The sequence below is a fragment of the Ranitomeya imitator genome, chromosome 3 (assembly GCF_032444005.1).
Source record: "Ranitomeya imitator isolate aRanImi1 chromosome 3, aRanImi1.pri, whole genome shotgun sequence".
In the NCBI taxonomy this organism is placed as follows: Eukaryota; Metazoa; Chordata; class Amphibia; order Anura; family Dendrobatidae; genus Ranitomeya; species Ranitomeya imitator.
The window spans coordinates 678,518,138-678,536,958 of record NC_091284.1 but is presented as its reverse complement, the minus strand read 5'-3'; the positions used below and the strand labels follow the sequence as shown (position 1 = coordinate 678,536,958).

At 44.8% G+C, this 18,821-nt stretch overlaps 1 protein-coding gene across 8 annotated transcripts in view; it reads right to left on the bottom strand.

Moving 5' to 3' along the window:
• Positions 1-18,821, bottom strand: part of ANKRD52 (ankyrin repeat domain 52) — a 130,107-nt gene that overhangs the window by 1,960 nt on the left and 109,326 nt on the right. For 4 of the 8 annotated variants that reach the window (XM_069758390.1, XM_069758391.1, XM_069758393.1 and 1 more), the window contains 2 exons: positions 4,042-4,124; positions 3,021-3,112 (listed from right to left, as the gene is read on the bottom strand). In XM_069758390.1, the coding sequence (XP_069614491.1) occupies positions 3,021-3,112; positions 4,042-4,124 (175 nt within the window). Of the gene's footprint in view, positions 1-3,017; positions 3,113-4,041; positions 4,125-18,821 lie in introns of all 8 variants that reach the window. The other 4 variants (XM_069758389.1, XM_069758392.1, XM_069758394.1 and 1 more) reach the window with 2 other exon arrangements.

Genomic DNA, 18,821 nt, shown 5'->3' with positions numbered 1-18,821 from the left:
TTGTTCTATTTGTTGTTTACTTCACACACAAAAAATGTTCACAGTTGTAGGCATGTTCTTGACAAACTGAAACAAACCCTCAAAAACAGTGAAGTTCCAGGTTGTGAGGTAGAAAAACACAAAAAAATGCCGCAAAATGTGTGTACACTTTTGCAAACCACTATACAAAATGTTGTTTCCAATTGCAATGATTATCCAGGAAAGATTATTGTAAAGTTGAAAATATTGCCCTGAGGAAACACTATCGTCATGGCTATCACCATTATGAGGTTAATCTCCCAATGATTGCAACATTGGAGATGTCCATTAAAGATCTAAACTCTAGTAATACTGTGGTTGCGCCCAGTACCTCAAGTGCAGCCAACTATCCCAGCTTTCATCTTACACAGCGACGGGCACACTCCCCGCAGTCAGTGCCCGGCGCCCGCATACTCCCCTCCAGTCACCGCTCACACAGGGTTAATGCCGGCGGTAACGGACCGCGTTATGCCGCGGGTAACGCACTCCGTAACAGCTGCTATTAACCCTGTGTGTCCCCAACTTCATACTATTAATGCTACCTATGCCCACAATACATCCTGGGAACGGAAGATGGCGGCAGCTGCGCGCGTATCGCCGGAGCTTCGCTGTATCCCAGGGGGTGAGTATATAACTATTTTTTATTTTAATTATTTTTTTTAACAGGGATATGGTGCCCACACTGCTGTATACTACGTGGGCTGTGTTAGATACCGCGTGGCTACTATATACTACATAGGCAGTGTTATATATTATATGGGCTGTGTTATGTACTGCGTGGGCTGTGCTATATATTACGTGGCCACCGTTATATACTGCGTGGGCAGTGTTATATACTACATGGTTGCCATTTACTGCCTGGGCAGCGTTATATACTACGTGGCTGCTATATACTGCATGGGCTGTGCTATATATTACGTGGCCAGTGTTATATACTACGTCGCCTGTGTTATATTCTGCGTGGCTGCTATATACTGCGTGGGCTGTGTTATATAGTACGTGGCTGTGTTATATACTGCGTGGCCACTTTATATATTGCGTGGCTTGTATTAACGCATCGGGTATTCTACAATATGTATGTACATAGCAGCCACATAGTATATAGCACAGGCCACGTAGTATTTGTCTGCTATAAACTACGTGGCCTGTGCTATATACTATGTGGCTGCTATATACATAAATACATATTCTAGAATACCCGATGCGTTAGAATCGGGCCACCATCTAGTATAAGTGTGCGTGTGTGTGTGTGTGTGTGTGTGTGTGTGTGTGTGTGTGTGTGTGTGTGTGTGTGTGTGTGTGTGTGTGTGTGTGTGAGAGATATATATCCCTGTCAAATAGTCTGTGTAAGATGAAAGCTGGGATAGTTGGCTGCACTTGAGAATATATATATATAATTATTTGGGGTTTAAAAGGGAATCTGTCAGTATAATTAACCCTCCTAAGCCATTTATATGGGTACGCGTCATAAAAAGTTGAAGAAAATTATACCTTGATTTCTGAAAGCCGTTTAATCGCGGAGGCGCTCAGTCTTCTCATAGTGGCCGCAGCTGGGTACTGCACATCCACCTACCGATTTGAGTAGAAGGCAGCTGTGCAGTACCCTGCCACGATCCAAAGACTGAGCAGCTCTGTAATTGAGCATTTCGAGCCAGCAGCAGATGACACAGAACAGCTGATGGACAGGGGTGCCGGACCCCAACCTTTCAGACATTGATGACCTATCTTGATGACTTATCCTTAATGTTAAAGTAGTGGACAACCTCAAAGAAAAACTTGATTTCTCTGGCACAAAAAAAAATTAAAAAATAAAATCGGATTGCAGACATCAAGGTTTTATTTTATTCAACTTTCTATGACCTGCATGCCCATACAGTAGACTTAAAAGGGTTGATCACACTGACAGGTTCCCTTTACAGGGAATCGGTCACCAGAAATAACGCTGTTAACCTGCAGATATGCGGTTAATCTGCAGGTTAACAGTGTTATGATGCTGTCCAGCGCCTGCACGCAGCTGAATGCAGTGGGGAGAAAATTACTGTATTTTTCGGTGTACAAGATGAATTTTTAACCCCTGAAAATCATCTCAAAAGTCAGGGGTCGTCTTATACGCCGGGTACAGCGTGTGCAGGGAGCGGTCCTGTATGGTTCCCAGGATCTGGAGGAGAGGAGACTCCTTCAGGCCCTGGGATCCATATTCATGTAAAAAAAAATAAAATATGGGATATACTTACCCTCAGACGGCCCGCGGCTCTCAGCGGTGCAAGCGGTGGCCTCCGTTCCTAAGGATGCATTGAGAGATGGACCTTCGATGATGTCACGGTCACGCGACTGCGTCGGAGGGTAAGTATATCCCATATCTGTTTTTTTATTTTATGCATTTATTTTTTAACATGAATATGGATTTCGGGGCCTGAAGGAGAGTCTCCTCCAGACCCTGGGAACCATCCGCACCGCACACGCCGTATAAGATGACCCCAATCTTATACGGCAAGTATAACCCAAACTTCATATTTTATATGGAAAAGTTGGGGGTCGTCTTATACACCCAGTCGTCTTATACACCAGAAAATACGGTAGCTTTATTCTTCCCACCAGGATTCAGTATTCAGTCACAGGGGCGCCGCGGGTTCAATCACCGCTCTGAGATTACAGAGCGGCCGCTGTAACCACACCCGCCCCCTGAGTGACAGCTGAGCCCCAACGTAGAGCCAGTGTCAGTCAGGGTCAGGGGTGTGGATACAGCGGCCGCTCTGTATTCTCAGAGCGATGACTAAACTGGCATCCCCCCACCCCTATGACTGGATATCGACTGCTGGCGGGGAGAATAAAGATTATTTTCTCACCACTACATTCAGATGTGTGCAGGTGTCGGGCAGTACAATAACGCTGTTAACCTGCAGATTAAGCGCGTGTCTGTAGGATAACAGTGTTATTTCTGGTGACATATTCCCTTTAAAACAAAGGAAACACACAGGATAAGGAAATACAAGTCTCACCACCTTCCTCATCCACAGCCAAAACAGTAGCTCCTCTTGTAAGCAAAGCTTGGACAACAGTTGCAAGCCCATTTCGGGCAGCAATGTGGAGCGGCCTAACAAAACAACAACATGGAAGACAACATTGTACACATCACTCCATACAAAAAGTATCAAAATATACAGGCAATATGTAAAGTGGACCTCCCACTGACATTAACAAATACACCATCAGGTCCTGACCTACAGCATATATGGGTGTGTGTGTATACACATACATACATTTTTTTTTCAGTGGTAGCCAAAGATTGCAAGGACATTGTCCCTCCATGTATTGGCAGATTAGCGGTTATCTGCCTGAAGGAAGTCCAGGTACTCAGATATTTTCATGTGATCTGCAGTATGGCTCCTACTGCAATATATAATATTAATAACTTGTTGATTGCTGGTGGGTTCCATGGCTTGGACCCCCACTAATCCTGAGAAAAAGCCTGAGTAGTTTGCCAATCTGAATGGTTAAGTTGTCCAAAAAGAAAACCAAGATGTTCTATTCTTTGTATGTAGGACTGTTGGTAACAGCCGAACACAGAGCTCAGCTGTATTAGGCAGTAAGCTAGCATAAGTCTATATTTTAATGCATCTCAAGGATCCAAAGCTCTGACAATAGTACAGCAAGACTCCGGATGTCTCAGTAAGATACAGGGTATGGACAGTTTTTGGATCACTGTGAGGAGTAAAAGTTGAGTAATTACATCTTTCCAATATGTCTCACTACCTGCACAATATCGCAGCAGATTCCCTTTAAGGGCAGATTGCATGTGGGGAGGGGAGACTTATTTCTGTAGAAGGACTTCATACACCAATCTCCATCTCTAAGCATGCTGTACACCTTATGACCTTACACACACTTCTGTTACACTCTGCTGAATGCGTACAGCCAGAACTCATCCATTTGCATTTTGTTAGTTTGATCTTGTATGAAATGCATAAAAATATGCACTGCAGCGTAATGGAAGATGAAGAACACAGAAGGGTATAGACTTACATTTGCAGCATACTGTTTGTTGCATTGATAAGGCCAGTGTCCTGGGTCTCCCCTAGAAGCAGCAAGGCACACTTTTCATGGCCCTAGAAAAAGGAACAACAAAATTAGCATTAAACAGGAAAACTTCACTTTCCTCTCTGAAAGACACGTGGAGTAAGTGAGCTATATTATGATGTTTTTACATAGACAATACTGCATACAAAATCCTAATTCACTACAAGATAACTGGCAATATAATTTATTCCATATTACATTGTACTGAGCTCTGCGCTCATGTGCAGGCATTGCAGAACCTTATGCGTCCATGGTTACGTCCACTGAAAGTGACAGTTTGCTAGTTGCTAATGGTCAAAACCATAGAATGTTATAGTGGGAATGGACCTCCAGGGTCATCGTGTCCAACCCCCTGCTCAATGCAGGATTCACTAACCCATCTCAGATGTCTGTTCAGCCTCTGTTTGAAGACTTCCATTGATGGAGAACTCGCCACCTCTCGCGTCAGCCTGTTTCACTCATTGATCATCCTCACTGTCAAAAAGTTTTTTCTAATATCTAATCCGTATCATCCCCCTTTCATTCCATTGCTTCTCATGTTTCCATGTGCTAATAAGAATAAGGATAAACCCTCTACATGGCTACATCCCTCCAGATATTGGCAGACATGTATTAAAAAGTCTTTTTGTAGCCTTTTCTGCAAGCTAAACATTCCCAGATCCTTTAACTGCTCCTTGTAGGACATACTTTGCAGTCCGCTCACCATCCTGGTCGCTCTTCTCTGAACTTGCTCCAGTTTTCAGTGTCTTTTTTAAAATGTGGTACCCAGAACTGGACACAGTATTCCAGATGAGGCCTTACCAAGGAGGAGTAAAGAGGGATAATTATGTCACGTGATCTAGAGTCTACGCTTCTCTTAATACATCTTAGAAGTGTATTCACCTTTTTTGCTGCAGCATCACACTGCTGACTCATGTGCAGTCTGTAATCTATTAGTATACCCAAGTCTTTTTCACATGTGCTGTTGCTTGGTTCTTATACTCCCATTCTGTTGATGTAATTTTTGTTTTTCTTTATAAGATGAAGAATCTTCCATTTCTCCCTGCTAAATACCATTCTATTCGTCGCTGCCCACGGGTTCAAGCTTATCAAGATCCATCTGAATCCTTTGTCTTTATATTTAGCGATCTCTCCTAGATTTGCATCTTCTGCAAAGGTCATCAGTTTACCTTTAGTTTCCTTATCTAGATCACTTATAAAAAGTGGATGCGAAACGTGCATCAGGGTGAGGAGGGATGCTGATCTCCTTACTGGGTGTGCAGTGCAGTTCTCTAATCGGGTAATATATACTGATTTTTTTCTATTTGATTTATATGCATCTGTGTGTGTAAAATGGCATTTTTATCACTGGTCAGTTTTGCCGGCATCCATAGTGTGTCACTAGACAGGATATGGCATTGTTGCATTTCTGCCTCATATATAATTTTATGCCCACAAACAGTCTATGCACTTTGCCTGGCTGGATATTAAGATCTATTTGCTTTAATAACAGCCCCGTATTACTACTATTGTGAAGGATTGTATTTGACCCAGTTTCCCTCCTAGTTAGGGCACTCGTTTGTTTTATTAAATAAATGTTTTTTAGATTACATTAATAAAAATTTGGATTTTAATAATTGGATCTCTTCTTGCGGCTTCTGGTTGAGTATTAGCCCGTATCTGTGTAAGTTATATATGTGTCTACTGCTGCCCAATGTGGAATAGAGCACCTATCATGTCTTTAAATTGAATCTATACATAAATCAAAAACAGACCTTATCGAAATCTTTGCAGTTCTCTGGATACTAGGCCAGAGCAGTCAATCCATGGAGCCCATGTTTTTTTCAAATTTGGAGATGGCCCTTCTTTTCAAGTTTATGCTTTGTTCCAGATTTAATAACCAATTAACTTTGTTTATAAACTCTGTTACTGTGGGAGCCTGCTCTGATAGCCCAACATTGGTTATCAGTTTCCTGGCCATGTATAACATGCGTGTTACCGTTATTTTGCCATGTCAGTCAGTGCTCAGATCTTCTATATATCCCAGTATACATACTAATGGTGAGGGATCTGTATCGACTGAGTATGTTCTATTAATGATCGCTATTACATACCTCCAGAAAGTTTCCAAAGCAGAGCATGCCCACATCATATGAAGCAAATAAGCCAGGGATGTTTTACATCTAGAACATAGGGAGTCTGGTCGAAGCCCTATATCGTGGAGATATTGGGATGTTCTATATGACTGCTGTAGTACTTGCAAGTGGGAAAATCTATGGGATTCACTCAAAGACAACTAAGGAACTCTTTCCAGTATTTCAGACTACAACCCCTCTTCATTAGGGCATATCATGCCATCCCATTTTTCTTTTGACAGTATGGGGTGTTTTGTTAAAACAAGGTCCAATAGATACCAGTAATGAAATTAGTCCCCCAGAGTTATGCGAGCTGGCTATTCTCTGTATTACATTAATTTTAGTCACTCCATTATTTGGGACGAGACCCTCTGCCTGATATGCATGTCGTAACTGAAGATACTTATAAAATTCTGTGTTGGGCAGTCCATATTCACTTTATATTTGTGAGAACTCGTTGAGTGAATTTCCCACTTCAACATGTGAAAATCTTTTTACACCTTTTAGACTCCCGTTTTTAAACCCTTCCAAATTATATAGATTAGGGAGCCATGGTGTTTCCCACAGTGATGTAAATTGTGAAATTCCTTGTATACCCTGCAGTTTCTTCACTGTCCCCCAAAGCTTGTGTATTAACAGGGTAGTTGGGGTTCTAAAAGTATCTTAAATTTGTGAGCCTCCAATGCTTCAGAGTTTGAATGAAAAACGGTGATTGGAAAAGTAGACGAAGTCCCCCCGCCCACGGTGTCTTCCCACCCACGAATGTGCTGGAACGGAGCAACCATGTAAAAACCAAGGAATTTGGCACTGCAGGGCCATCTCATAGTGAGTAATTTTAGATGTTACATTAATACCTAAATATTTCAATTCAGTGACCACGTGTAATCCCAAATCAGTATAGTGAGGTGAATTAATGTTTCTGTTATCCATTGGAAGCAATACTAATTCAGTCCGATTAGTCACCAAACCATAATATTTCCCAAACTTTTCAATTGTCTCTATAGCTACAGGTAATGATTTGGAGGCTTCGGCCAAAAATAGAGCATAGTCTGCATAAAGAACAATTTTCTCCTCTATATTCCCTCTACGAAATCCCTCTACTCCAGGGTGTTTCCTAATAATCACAGCTAGTGGTTCAATGGCTAATGCAAACAATAGGGGGGACAGATTACAGCCTTGTTGTGTACTCCTGCCCAGTTCAAAGGCTGAAGTACGACACCCGTTTACCCTTGATCGTGCCAATGGACTCTCATAATAATTTGAGCCATGAAATAAATCCAGGCCCATACCAAATTTCTCCAGAACTACCCATAAGTATTCCCAATCAACAGAGTACAATGCTTTAGCAGCGTCAAGCGAGCATATGAACCTATCTCCTGCATTACCACTGGTTACTGGAGATTAAGAAATAATCTACGGATATTAACGGCTGTAGATCTAGTGGGCATAAAGCCTGATTGGTCACTATGTAAAATATTAGATATTATATTTAACCTAGAGGCCTGAACTTTTGCTATAATTTTAACATCTGTAGGTAGCAAAGATATAGACCTATAGGAATCGGGAAGCAATGGATCCTTACCCAGTTTGGGTATAACGACAATAACTGCTTCTCTCATTGATAGGGGCAGATTGCCTTCCTTGGCTACTTCCTGGAAGGTGCACAACAATTGATGTAGTAATATATCCTCAAATTTATTGTATATTATAATAATAATAATAATTTTTATTTATATAGCGCCAACATTATATTTATATTTCCACAGGGAACCTATCCAACCCCGGTGATTTATTATTGGCCAATGATGCTGTGGCCATCTACAGCTCTTCTAATTGCAGGAGACTATTCAGGTATTTTTGATCTGCTTCAGAGATAGCTGAAGATCAATCTCTTCCAAATAAGTCAGGATTTGTTCTATGCCAAACTGTATTTTGGTTTTATAAAGTCCTGATAAAATTCTCTGAAAATATTTGAAATTTGATAGGGCCAATTAACAATTGCACCTTCCTTTTTTTTTTAAAGCGCTTATAAAGGATGTCCCTATTTGAGCCCTTGCGATCATACCCAATAAATGCCCTGCCTTTTCCCCTTCTTCAAAAGAAATGTAACTGGGAAAATAATCTCTTATTCTTGGCCTTCTCCCTAATGTTTGTTGAGCATGCCTCTTGTGCCTCTTTCCATGACATTAGGTCCTCCTCCGTACCTGATAGGACAAATTTCTTTTCTGTGAGTCTCACCCTGTCCTTTAAGAATTCCCCAAACATAACTCCCCTCAGGCAGGCCTTCCTAGCGTCCTATAGTGAATTCTGCACCACAGAGCCATTATTTTCTATAAAATAGTTTTCATGAGCTGACATGATCAAATTTGTTTCTATAATTTGCTCTTTTTTCATTTTTAACAAGTGATTAAGTTCTGTGTTCATCAATCCTGGTCTCTTTATATGCTTCCAATTCTTCCTTCTTTATGGAATTGTTACCAATTATGTAGTGTGGATTTCATTTATCAAGATCTCCCATCCTTCTTGGACATTTCTGTCCTTTAGAACATCCAACCATTGGACCTTTCCTACCCTCTTTCTGAGTCCATTATAATCTGTCTCTCTCAAGTCCAAGATTAAAGTCTGAAAATATGAATGAACTTTTTTTTACAGGCTGTCCAGGTGGCCTATATTAAACACCTACAATGGTGTCCTTTCTGTTCTTTTCTCCTTGTATTCTTACCCAAACAGTTTCTACAGAGCTACCATTCTCTGAAGCTTGGATCTCTGACTATATAAGTTTTCCTAATATACAATGCAACACCTCCTCTCCTTGTTAATCCTGTTTCTAATAAGTTGCAGCCTTCAAAGTTGGTATTCCAATCAAGTGCATCATCCCACCAAGTTTCAGTGATGCCTATGACATATCTCTCATCCTGTGTTAGCAGCTCCAATTCTCCTTGTTTCACATGCGGTGTGCATTTGTATTGACACATTTTAGTTTGTAGTTTGTTTCTCTTGCACCTCTATTTTTATTCAGAAATTGTTGTTTTTGCTCTTTATTTCCACTTCTAATAAAAGGGTTCTCCAAAGAATTTATTAGCTGCATATTTGTTTTCTGGTCGTATATATTTCCATCCCATATTGGCTCTAGTTTAAAGCTCTCCTGATAAGTGTAGCAAGGCGTCTACTAAATATGCATTTTCCTGTTTTCGTAAGATGCAACCCATCTCTAGTAAGGAGTCCATCATGCAGGCAATTCACTTTATGGTCAAGATACCCTAAACGTTGCTCACAGCACCATCGATGTAGCCTGGGAGGATGGATGAGAAGACGACCTGTTCCTTCATTTTCCGGCCTAGGTCTTCAAGTCTCTGCATGTAGTCTCCAGGTCCATTTTTGCTGTGTCATTTGTTGCTAAGTGCATTAGTAGACATGGGTAGGCATCTGTCGCACTGAAAAATCTTGATACCCTATCATACACATTTGATTTGGGCGCCTGGAAGACAGCACACTTCTCATGAGGTAATGTCCGGTCAGCAGATCGTGGCTTCTGTTCTTCTCAATAATGAATCCTCCACAACCACCTCTCTCCTTTACTTTACCACAGCCCTTCTTTTTCTCCCTTCAAGAGGCTTCCGATATCTTACTGGAGTGTTCTTTGTGGCAACGCACTTGATTGATGTAAATCTTCATAATTGTACTGTGTGAGAGACTGGTAGCGGTTCTTCAGTGGTATGAGTGCTAACTGCCTCTGCATCCTCCTGCTTCTTTGGGTCACATGCTTTCATTCCACTTCGTCTGCATGTACCTTGAGAGGTGCTTCTCTTCGAACATTCTGAATAGCTATTTCTACTCTGTTATTAGCTTCTGCAGGAACCCTGAAAAGTTTTCTTGCAACATTCTGATGAGATTCTTCTGCTCTGTCAAGGAAATCCTCATCTTTGATGAGCTTCAATGTAGCTATTCTCTCCTGAAGACTTTGCACCTTTTCCTCTAACCAATGAAACTTAACCTGCAATGCCCTGCACATGAGTAGAGACCTAGTGAATTAAAAATAAATAAATAAAAAATTTATATATATGTGAAAACACAGACAAATACTCAATATGAATTATACTTCTCAAAAATATTTTTCATAAAAAAAAAATTTACAAAATTTTTTTTTCATAAAAAAAACTTAGTTATAGATAAAATGAAGATTCTTAGCGCATAAATTGGCCAATTCATGTGTGCCCATCAACCACGGCAAGGTGATCTCCCTCTGATGGGTCCTACACTACCATACATGCCACTTTTGGGCCACCAGCCTACAACTCTGGACAAACCATGTCACTTCGGGCTAAACCTACAATTTATGGGCAGGTAGAGTAGATTACCACCACCTGCAAGATCAATGGGAGGAGTGCACGATCAGTGGGGATGCAGCCGCATCCATACATCAAATAGAGAAAAAAAAAAAAAAATTAGGAGTGCTGGTTGTTTTTTTTTTTCTCTATTTGATGTATGGATGCGTAGTACAGAGCAATCAATACGCAGTATCAATTATAAAAAGTTGGTCACAGGGTTAATAGCTGCGTTAACGGACCACGGGCATTAACCCGGTGTGAGCGCTCAGCGCTGACTGCAGGGCTGTAAAGCAGCGGCCATTTCGCTGCCAGACTATGGCCGTCGCTGATTGGTCGTGGCAATGGTCGTGGGTGTTTTGCCACGTCCAATCAGCGACTTGGATTTCCATGACAGACAGAGGCCGCGACCAATGAATATCTGCGACAGACAGACGGAAGTGACCCTTAGACAATTATATAGTAGATATATTTTATACACTACATTTCTAATTGGAGGTATTTACTATTATTACACCTACTACATAATCGGATAAGATATTGGAGACAGGAATACTGCTTTAAACCTTTCCTTCTAACACAGTGGTCCCATTGGATCTTATCTAGAGAGCCACATTTAGTAGAGAGATGACACATACACCCTCCTCCACCTTAGTGTCAGTCAGAGCCCCGATCGCTAGTATAATGACAGCCAAAGCTTCCCTACAGAAAGCACAGTGTGCCCACCTTTCCTATAGAAGTATATTTACAACCAGGGGAACTGCACTACAATTTTTCTGGAATTTCAAAATTATCGCACAAAGCACTTCCACTACACTATCGTATCCAGCTTCTGCACCCCTCTAATCTCTAATAGCATCTTCCCATCTCCAGCTTACGATATTTATCAATCCCCAGTATATACACATCCAGATCTGCTCTTTTGTGCAGGCAACTCCAAAAAGTCACCATCTGCAAACCCTCTTTATGACTGGTTGCTAGACCTTGTGCTAATGCACCAAGTTTCAGACAGCAGAAAGCCACACATGGCCCTGCGAGCCAGAGCAGTAGGAGTATTAAACAAAAGACAATTAACTATGTCAAAACCGAAGTACTAACCACAAGCCAATAGGCTAACAGGGTGGGTGGTGTGTCCCCCAATGATTGGCTCGGAGAAAAGGATTTTACAGTGAGTACACAAAAATCCCTATTTCTCTTACGCCTCATTGGGGGATAAAGGACCATGGGACGTCCTAAAGCAGTCCCTGGGTGGGGAGTAATATAACTGCTAATACCCTATGTACCATTGGCTTACAGCGGAGGTACTGCTGACTGCAGAATGTGCCTGCCAAGGGCAGCGTCTGCAGATCTGATGGAAGACTTCGGGGTGAAGTTCCCACTGACTTGAGGCAGAACCCTGGTGGCTGAACTTGTTTGCCGACCAGAGTTCTAGTCCTGGGATATATACTGCCGAGATCACCGAATGATAGATCTCGGCCCATCAAAGAATGTGAGGTACCTCAGTCATGGCGCCTGACCGTGGGTACCTGCTAGATGATCGACGTATGGCACCGCCGTGGCATTATCCAATTGAATTCGGATAGGGTGACCCGCCAGAAGGCAGTGGACCTGCTGTAGGACTACCGTTCGGATGTCCAGAGCAATGATAGGGAGAAGAAGACTGGCATTAGTAGTTACTAATAACCAATGAACCGGGAGAAAGGCCCTGGATGAAGAAGGAGCTCAGACTATCGTCTGAGAGTCTGTTTGACTTGATGAAAACGAGCAGAAGCGAAGGAAACCGCTTCCATTGTCGTCACCATTTTTCCTCATAACTCTCCTAGCATATCGAATGAAATGAGGGGGTGAGTAATCAAGTCCTCAAAACTCTCCTTGCGCGAGCTCCCTGTTGAAGGGCAATGACCTTGTCTCGAGGGAGAATTACCATCCTTCTAGAAGTGTGCAGGATCATCCTCAAAAAGGATATCTGCTGGGCTGGAAATGAGGAGAACTTGTCCAAGTGTAACTGCCAGCCCAGGTGAGAAGGTATCGCAAGTGATATAGATGACTCAGCGTAGTCCTGGAAGGGCGGCTCGACAGTCGACCAAACAGGGCAGGACGAGCACGCCTCGGGGGGGGGCAAGAGAAACATGACATCCGCCATGACCCGTATGAACACTCTGGGTGCGGAAGCAAGGCCGAAGGACAAGGTTGTGACTTGAAAATGCTGTTGACGAATGGAAAGGCAAAGGAATTTTTGAAGAGGGTAAGCATCCCGAATGTCGATGGATGCCGGAAACCGCACCTTTTTCTGTTGAAGTAATGGCTGAGCAGAGGAACTCCATCCGAAGGAGGACCATGTCAAAGGTTGTTAGAAGCTTGAGGTCCAGGGTTGGGCTTACTTTTCGTTCCCCTTTTTGGAACCAAGATCCCTTAGATCTAGACTGTGCTGGACAATCCTTATACAATCCTTTGTCAGTCTCCCGCTCAAAAGATTTGATTGGCCAGTTGTTACTGGTGTGAATCAAGGTAGTTAAAGGGAACCTGTCACCTGAATTTGGCGGGACTGGTTTTGGGTCATATGGGCGGAGTTTTCGGGTGTTTGATTCACCCTTTCCTTACCCGCTGGCTGCATGCTGGCCGCAATATTGGATTGAAGTTCATTCTCTGTCCTCCATAGTACACGCCTGCACAAGGCAAGATTGCTTTGCGCAGGCGTGTACTATGGAGGACAGAGAATGAACTTCAATCCAATATTGCAGCCAGCATGCAGCCAGCGGGTAAGGAAAGGGTGATTCAAACACCCGAAAACTCCGCCCATATGACCCAAAACCAGTCCCGCCAAATTCAGGTGACAGAGTCCCTTTAAGGTCTCCAGCCAGGAGACCATTGCTTTAGCAATCCATGCGGCGGCTAGGGAGGATAGAGCGCTGAACCCAAAGCTGTGGTATTTTTAATTGATGACCCATCGGGTAGAGATACTGGTAGGTATACCACAGGAGATTCTACCCGGCCCCATGGCGGAATGTGCAGCTGCATCCAGCAGGTCATAGTCTCTTGCCATCGCCGCTCTCTTGACGGTGCAGAGATAAAAATTAGGAACCCTCGATCCATCAACCTCTTAACAGGGAAGTGGAGAGGATTTGTCCGCCTTCTTGCATCATCCGTTAAATAGTGGTGTTGTAGAGGGGGGTGCTCGTACGCCAAAAAGGGTGCCTCTACATCCACAGAGTTCAGGTCTTAATAATCAGGCCAGGCATGGCATGGCATCCCACGTAGAGGCTTCTGTCCAGTGAATCGCTTATCCGAACTGAATGGCAAATGCTCTACGAGGGAGTTTAGTCTCCATATGAGGGACACTGCGTAGTCTAGAGCAGAACCAGAGTCTTCGTCAATGTACCGAGATTGGTTACTCTTCTCTGAAGCTCTGGCAAGTTCAGGCAATATCCAATCCATATCAGAGCCTTGTTGTCATCAAATCATTGGTGAGGGAGCAGGAAACGAAAACTTCCGTTTTCTAGATGCCTGTATGTTTCTAGACGCCTGTACGATTCTAGAATACTTGCGGCCCCTGCTAGCCAACGGCTCCCATGTAGGATAGGGACCATGTATATCGGTCCTGCGAGCATTCCGAGCCACAGAGTGTACACGGAGGGATTCAATCTCATGGTCAGAGAACCATGGATTGCGGTCAATGACGAAGTTCACTCAGGGGAACTAGAGGATAAGCTGGGGTCAGCGGCAGAGGGCTCCTCGGAATGATCATGCCCCCTTAAGACCAGGGAATACTGGTTGTGTGCCTTTAAGGGACTGGTCAGGTACTTCCTTACCCGGGTACTAGAGTCGATGTGCCTTTTTAATGAAAAAAAAAAAAAAGTCACTCCAGTGTGAGCTGGCCGGGTGGACCAAGATGGCCACCGGGAGTAGCAGAGTTGATAAAATCTTGCAGAGAGCGAGAAGCGCCAAATCGGGGGCGGAGCTATGGACACGATGGTGAATAGGGCCAAGCCGGGGCCTAAATTTATGTAGCTGGCAGGCGACACCAGCGGGGCGTTCCAGGCGAGACTTCTAGGATGCGGCCAGCAAAACAAAAAGAGTTGGGCGCAATGCCATGTACCATATAGAAAAATCTGAGGGTGCGGTAACAGTAATAAGAACTATACAAAATAACCAAAGAAGAAAAGCATTACTGCATGTATGCGCTGCAGAGCCGCAGCGTTATGGATCTATTCCCTATGTGCACTTGCTCCTCATTTCCGGTCTGCCGCTGTCTGCTTTCAGTCTGCGCATGCCCATGCTGCACAGCTGCGGTATTAAGGACCACTATCCAGGTGCTCTTCCTTCTGGTTTGCAGCTGGCCGCACACACCGGTATCTTATCAGCGATTGTGCTTACGGTATTTAAGGCTGTTTGACAGACCAGCACACATCTTCCCTGACGAAGCCTGGTCCGCCGGGCGATACGCGTGGGGCATCACTCCACCAGGTTGTATTTTCATGGGAGGTGCTCTCCAGTCTATACCTATTAGCCTGTCGTTTGACTCGCCCTTTTCTACAAACTTTTGGGATAATTGCTGTGCCGATTATTTCTTTGTTTGCTCGGTACCGTTCTGTGTCCTTGAGAGCTATTTTGGCACTGTCCAAATACGTATATATTTTTGTGCAATACTTCATGAGCCATTAGGTTAATTCTAGGATCACATTATCACACTGAATAATGGTCTACGTTTCCTGTGTGTTTTTGATGGTGCTTATATGTTTTTAATTATGTTTTTATTGTCTATGGTGTGTCGTTTTTTTCTGTCAATAAAATCAGTCTGTTATTTTACATATATTGCTGTTTATTATTTGATGGTGTGTGACCAATTGCAGTAATTCTTTTCTTCTAGGATGCAACCTACACATCGGTCAAAGCCGGGGGCTAAATTTTTGCAGCCGGCCGGAGCGTTACCTCAGAGAGGTGGGCCACAGGAAAGTGGCTGAGGCTGCCTGTCTAGATATCCCTCTGAAGATGGATCCTCTCCCCATCGGTGCGTGTCCCGGCATGGAGCCGCCGCGGATGTGGGTTTCAGTGCTGTTCTGTGCAGCGTGGACAGTGCAGGGATAAGCCTCAATCCATCATCCCTTTGTTAGGGAGGTGGAGCGGAACCGTCCGCCTCCTTGTGCCGTCCGCTTTCACAGTGGTGGGACAGTGGGGCCTGCTCGGACGCCATAGAGAGGGGCCTCTGTACATCCACGGAGTTCAGTCCGAGTGGACAGGGCCAGTTGTCCAGCGTTAGGCCTGGCTCCAGGAGAGGATACATGGAGGCGACACTGTCGCTCCTGAAGTGAGCTCAGGAATGGCTTCCCATGTTGCAGGAAAAGGTACGGGGAGGTATACTCGCCGTGCTCGCCTGTTGATGGTTTGGGGGAGATCGGAACCTTGAAAGGAACAGTCGCCCCCTTCACTCTGTTAATTAAAAAATAAAAATTTACAGAAAAGTAAAAAATAAAATAAAAACGTTGGGGTCTGAAACAGACCCGTGTGCCTCCTACAGACACTAAGCAAGAACTGATTAGCTGAGAGCCAGCAGGAGGGTGTATACTGCAGGGGAGGAGCTAACTTTTTTTTATATCACTTAGTGTCAGCCTCCTAGTGGCAGCAGCATACACCCATGGTCTGTCCCCCCCCCAATGAGGTGAAGGAGAAAGAGGGAGAAGTCCTGAGGATTGCCGTATCTGGGTGAAAGAGGAGAAACGGGGGTCGGCAGGATAGAGCTGCCAATTCCGAGACTCGTCTGACTGACGTAATCGCCACTAGAAATATCACCTTCCAGGAAAGAAAGTTAGAGAGACGTCCTGCAGAGGATTGAAAGGAGTCTCCTGAAGAACCCAGAGAACCAAATTAAGATCCCATGAATCCAATCCAACGGCATCTTGTAGGGAGGTGCCACACGGGAAACTCCCTGAATGAACGTTTTAACTGGCAATCTGGTGGCAATTTTGCATTGGAATTGAACTGAGGGAACTAAGTGCGAGACCGGACTCTAATCCTGATTGGAGGAATTCCAATATGGAAGGAATGGAGAACACCAGAGGAGATCTTCCATGGGCGTTGCACCATGAGAAGATGATTCTTCAGGTGCGATGATAAATTCACATGGACACGGGCTTCCTAGCACTAATCATGGTGGAGGACACCTCAGGAGAGAATCCAGCTTGGGCAAAAATCCAGGATTCATCGGCCACGCCGTCAAAGACAGGGCCCCTGAGTTCTGGTGGTGAATCGGGCCCTGTGAGATTAGATCCAAGCGATCTGGTAGCCGCCAGGGGACATCGGCAACCAGTTCTGCGTACCATGCCTGGCGCCGCCAATCTCGCGCGACTAGGATCACTGGTACCCCGTCTGCTCTGATTTTCTTGATAACCCACAGGAGAGGGGGGGAAATGTACGGGAGCTGGAATTGATGCCACGGCAGAACCAAGGCATCTGCTCAGACGGCGCGAGGATCGAGGGATCAGGCAATGAACTGGGGAACCTTGTTGTTTAGCCTGGAGGCCATGAGGTCCACATCCAGAGTCCCCTAACGACGACAAATTTGCTGAAAAACTTCCGGATGAAGAGACCACTCTCCTGAGGCGAGGCCCTGGCGACTGAGAAAGTCCACTGCCCAATTCTCCACACCCGGAATGTGGATCGCCGATATTGGGGAGTGGTTGCTCTCAGCCCAACAGAGGATGTGACTCACTTCGTGCATGGCCGTTCTGCTGTGGGTTCCCCCTTGATGGTTGATATATGCCAGCGCTGTGGCGTTGTCGGATTGGATCCTGATGGGGTGACCTGCGAGGCGATGGTGAAACCTGAGTACGGCAAGTCTGATCGCTCGAATTTACAAGATATTGATGGGGAGACGCGACTCTCGAGTGGACAAACGACCCTGTGCCGTTTGGTGGTTGAAAACTGCACCCCAGAAGGATGGCGTCGGAGGTCACCACCAACCAGCGTACCAGGAGAAAGTACTTCCCTTGGTTCAGGGAAGACTTCAGCGTCCACCACCTGAGAGTCTGCCTGACCCGCAGAGGCAGACTGAAACGACGGTCGAGGGAGAACGGGTTCCTGTCCCAGGCCAACAGCAGCGCATGTTGTAAAGGACGGAGATGGAACTGTGCGAACGGAACTGCTACCATTGCAACTACCACTTTCCAGAGAATGTCCATGCTGAAACTAATGGAGTGAGGGACAGGGCAGGAAAGACTCCGTGCTCCCTGTTGCAAGACCAAGACCTTTTCTGGAGGGAGAATGACCAACCTGCGGGAAGTGTCCAGGATCGTTCCCAAGACAGAAATTCGCTGAGCCGGTATCGGAGAAGACTTTTCGAAGTTTATTTTCCAGCCCAGGCGAGAAAGAGTATCCACTGTGATACCGACTGATTCCTCGCAGGCTGGATGGGACAGGCCTTTGATTAGTAGGTCATCCAGATACGGAAGTACCAATCCCAGAGCGTGAAGAATGGCCATGACAGCTGCCATGACCTTGGTGAAGACTCTGGGAGTGGTTGTGAGGCCGAAGGGCAAGGCCACAAACTGGAAGTGTTCCTCGCGGAATGCGAAGCGTAGGAACTGTTGATGGAAAGGAAAAATTGGAATGTGAAGGTAAGCATCCTTGATGTCTATGGATGCTAGATACTCCTTTTTCCATGGACGCATTGACAGAACCAGAACGGAGAGATTCCATTCTAAAGTCTCAAACCTTGACAAACTTGTTTAAACAGCTTTAGGTCTAGCATAGGCCGCAGCGATCCATCCTTCTTTGAGACCACAAATAGATTCGAGTAAAAACCCTTGAACCTTTGGTCCTGAGGAACAGGAATAATGACTCCGTCCCTTCATAGCACCTGTACGGCCTGAAGAAAGGCTGTGGTCTGTTCTGGGAGGGGAGTCCTGGAAAGAAATGTGTCGGGGGTGGGGGAGAAAACTATTTTGTATCTGGAGGACACCAGCTCTCTGACCCACTCGTCGTGCACGACCGAGAGCCAGGCTTGATGAAAAAAAAAAGTAAGCGACCGCCTACTTTGTCGGTGTCCAACAGATGATGAGACGAGTCATTGTGTAGAAGATCTAAGGGATCTGGTTCCCTTAGAGCTAGACGATCTCGGTCTGGATTTCCACGTACGGTTAGGTCTGTATGAGGTCTGGGAACCTCTGTTTACGCGGAGCTCGTCTTGATCCAGATGAGAAGGAAGTAGAGGACCATCTGGAGTTTTTGCGAAAGGGCTGGAACAGAGGCTGTTGTTGATTCCGAAAAGGCTGGGTAAGCCTTTGTTGAGGAA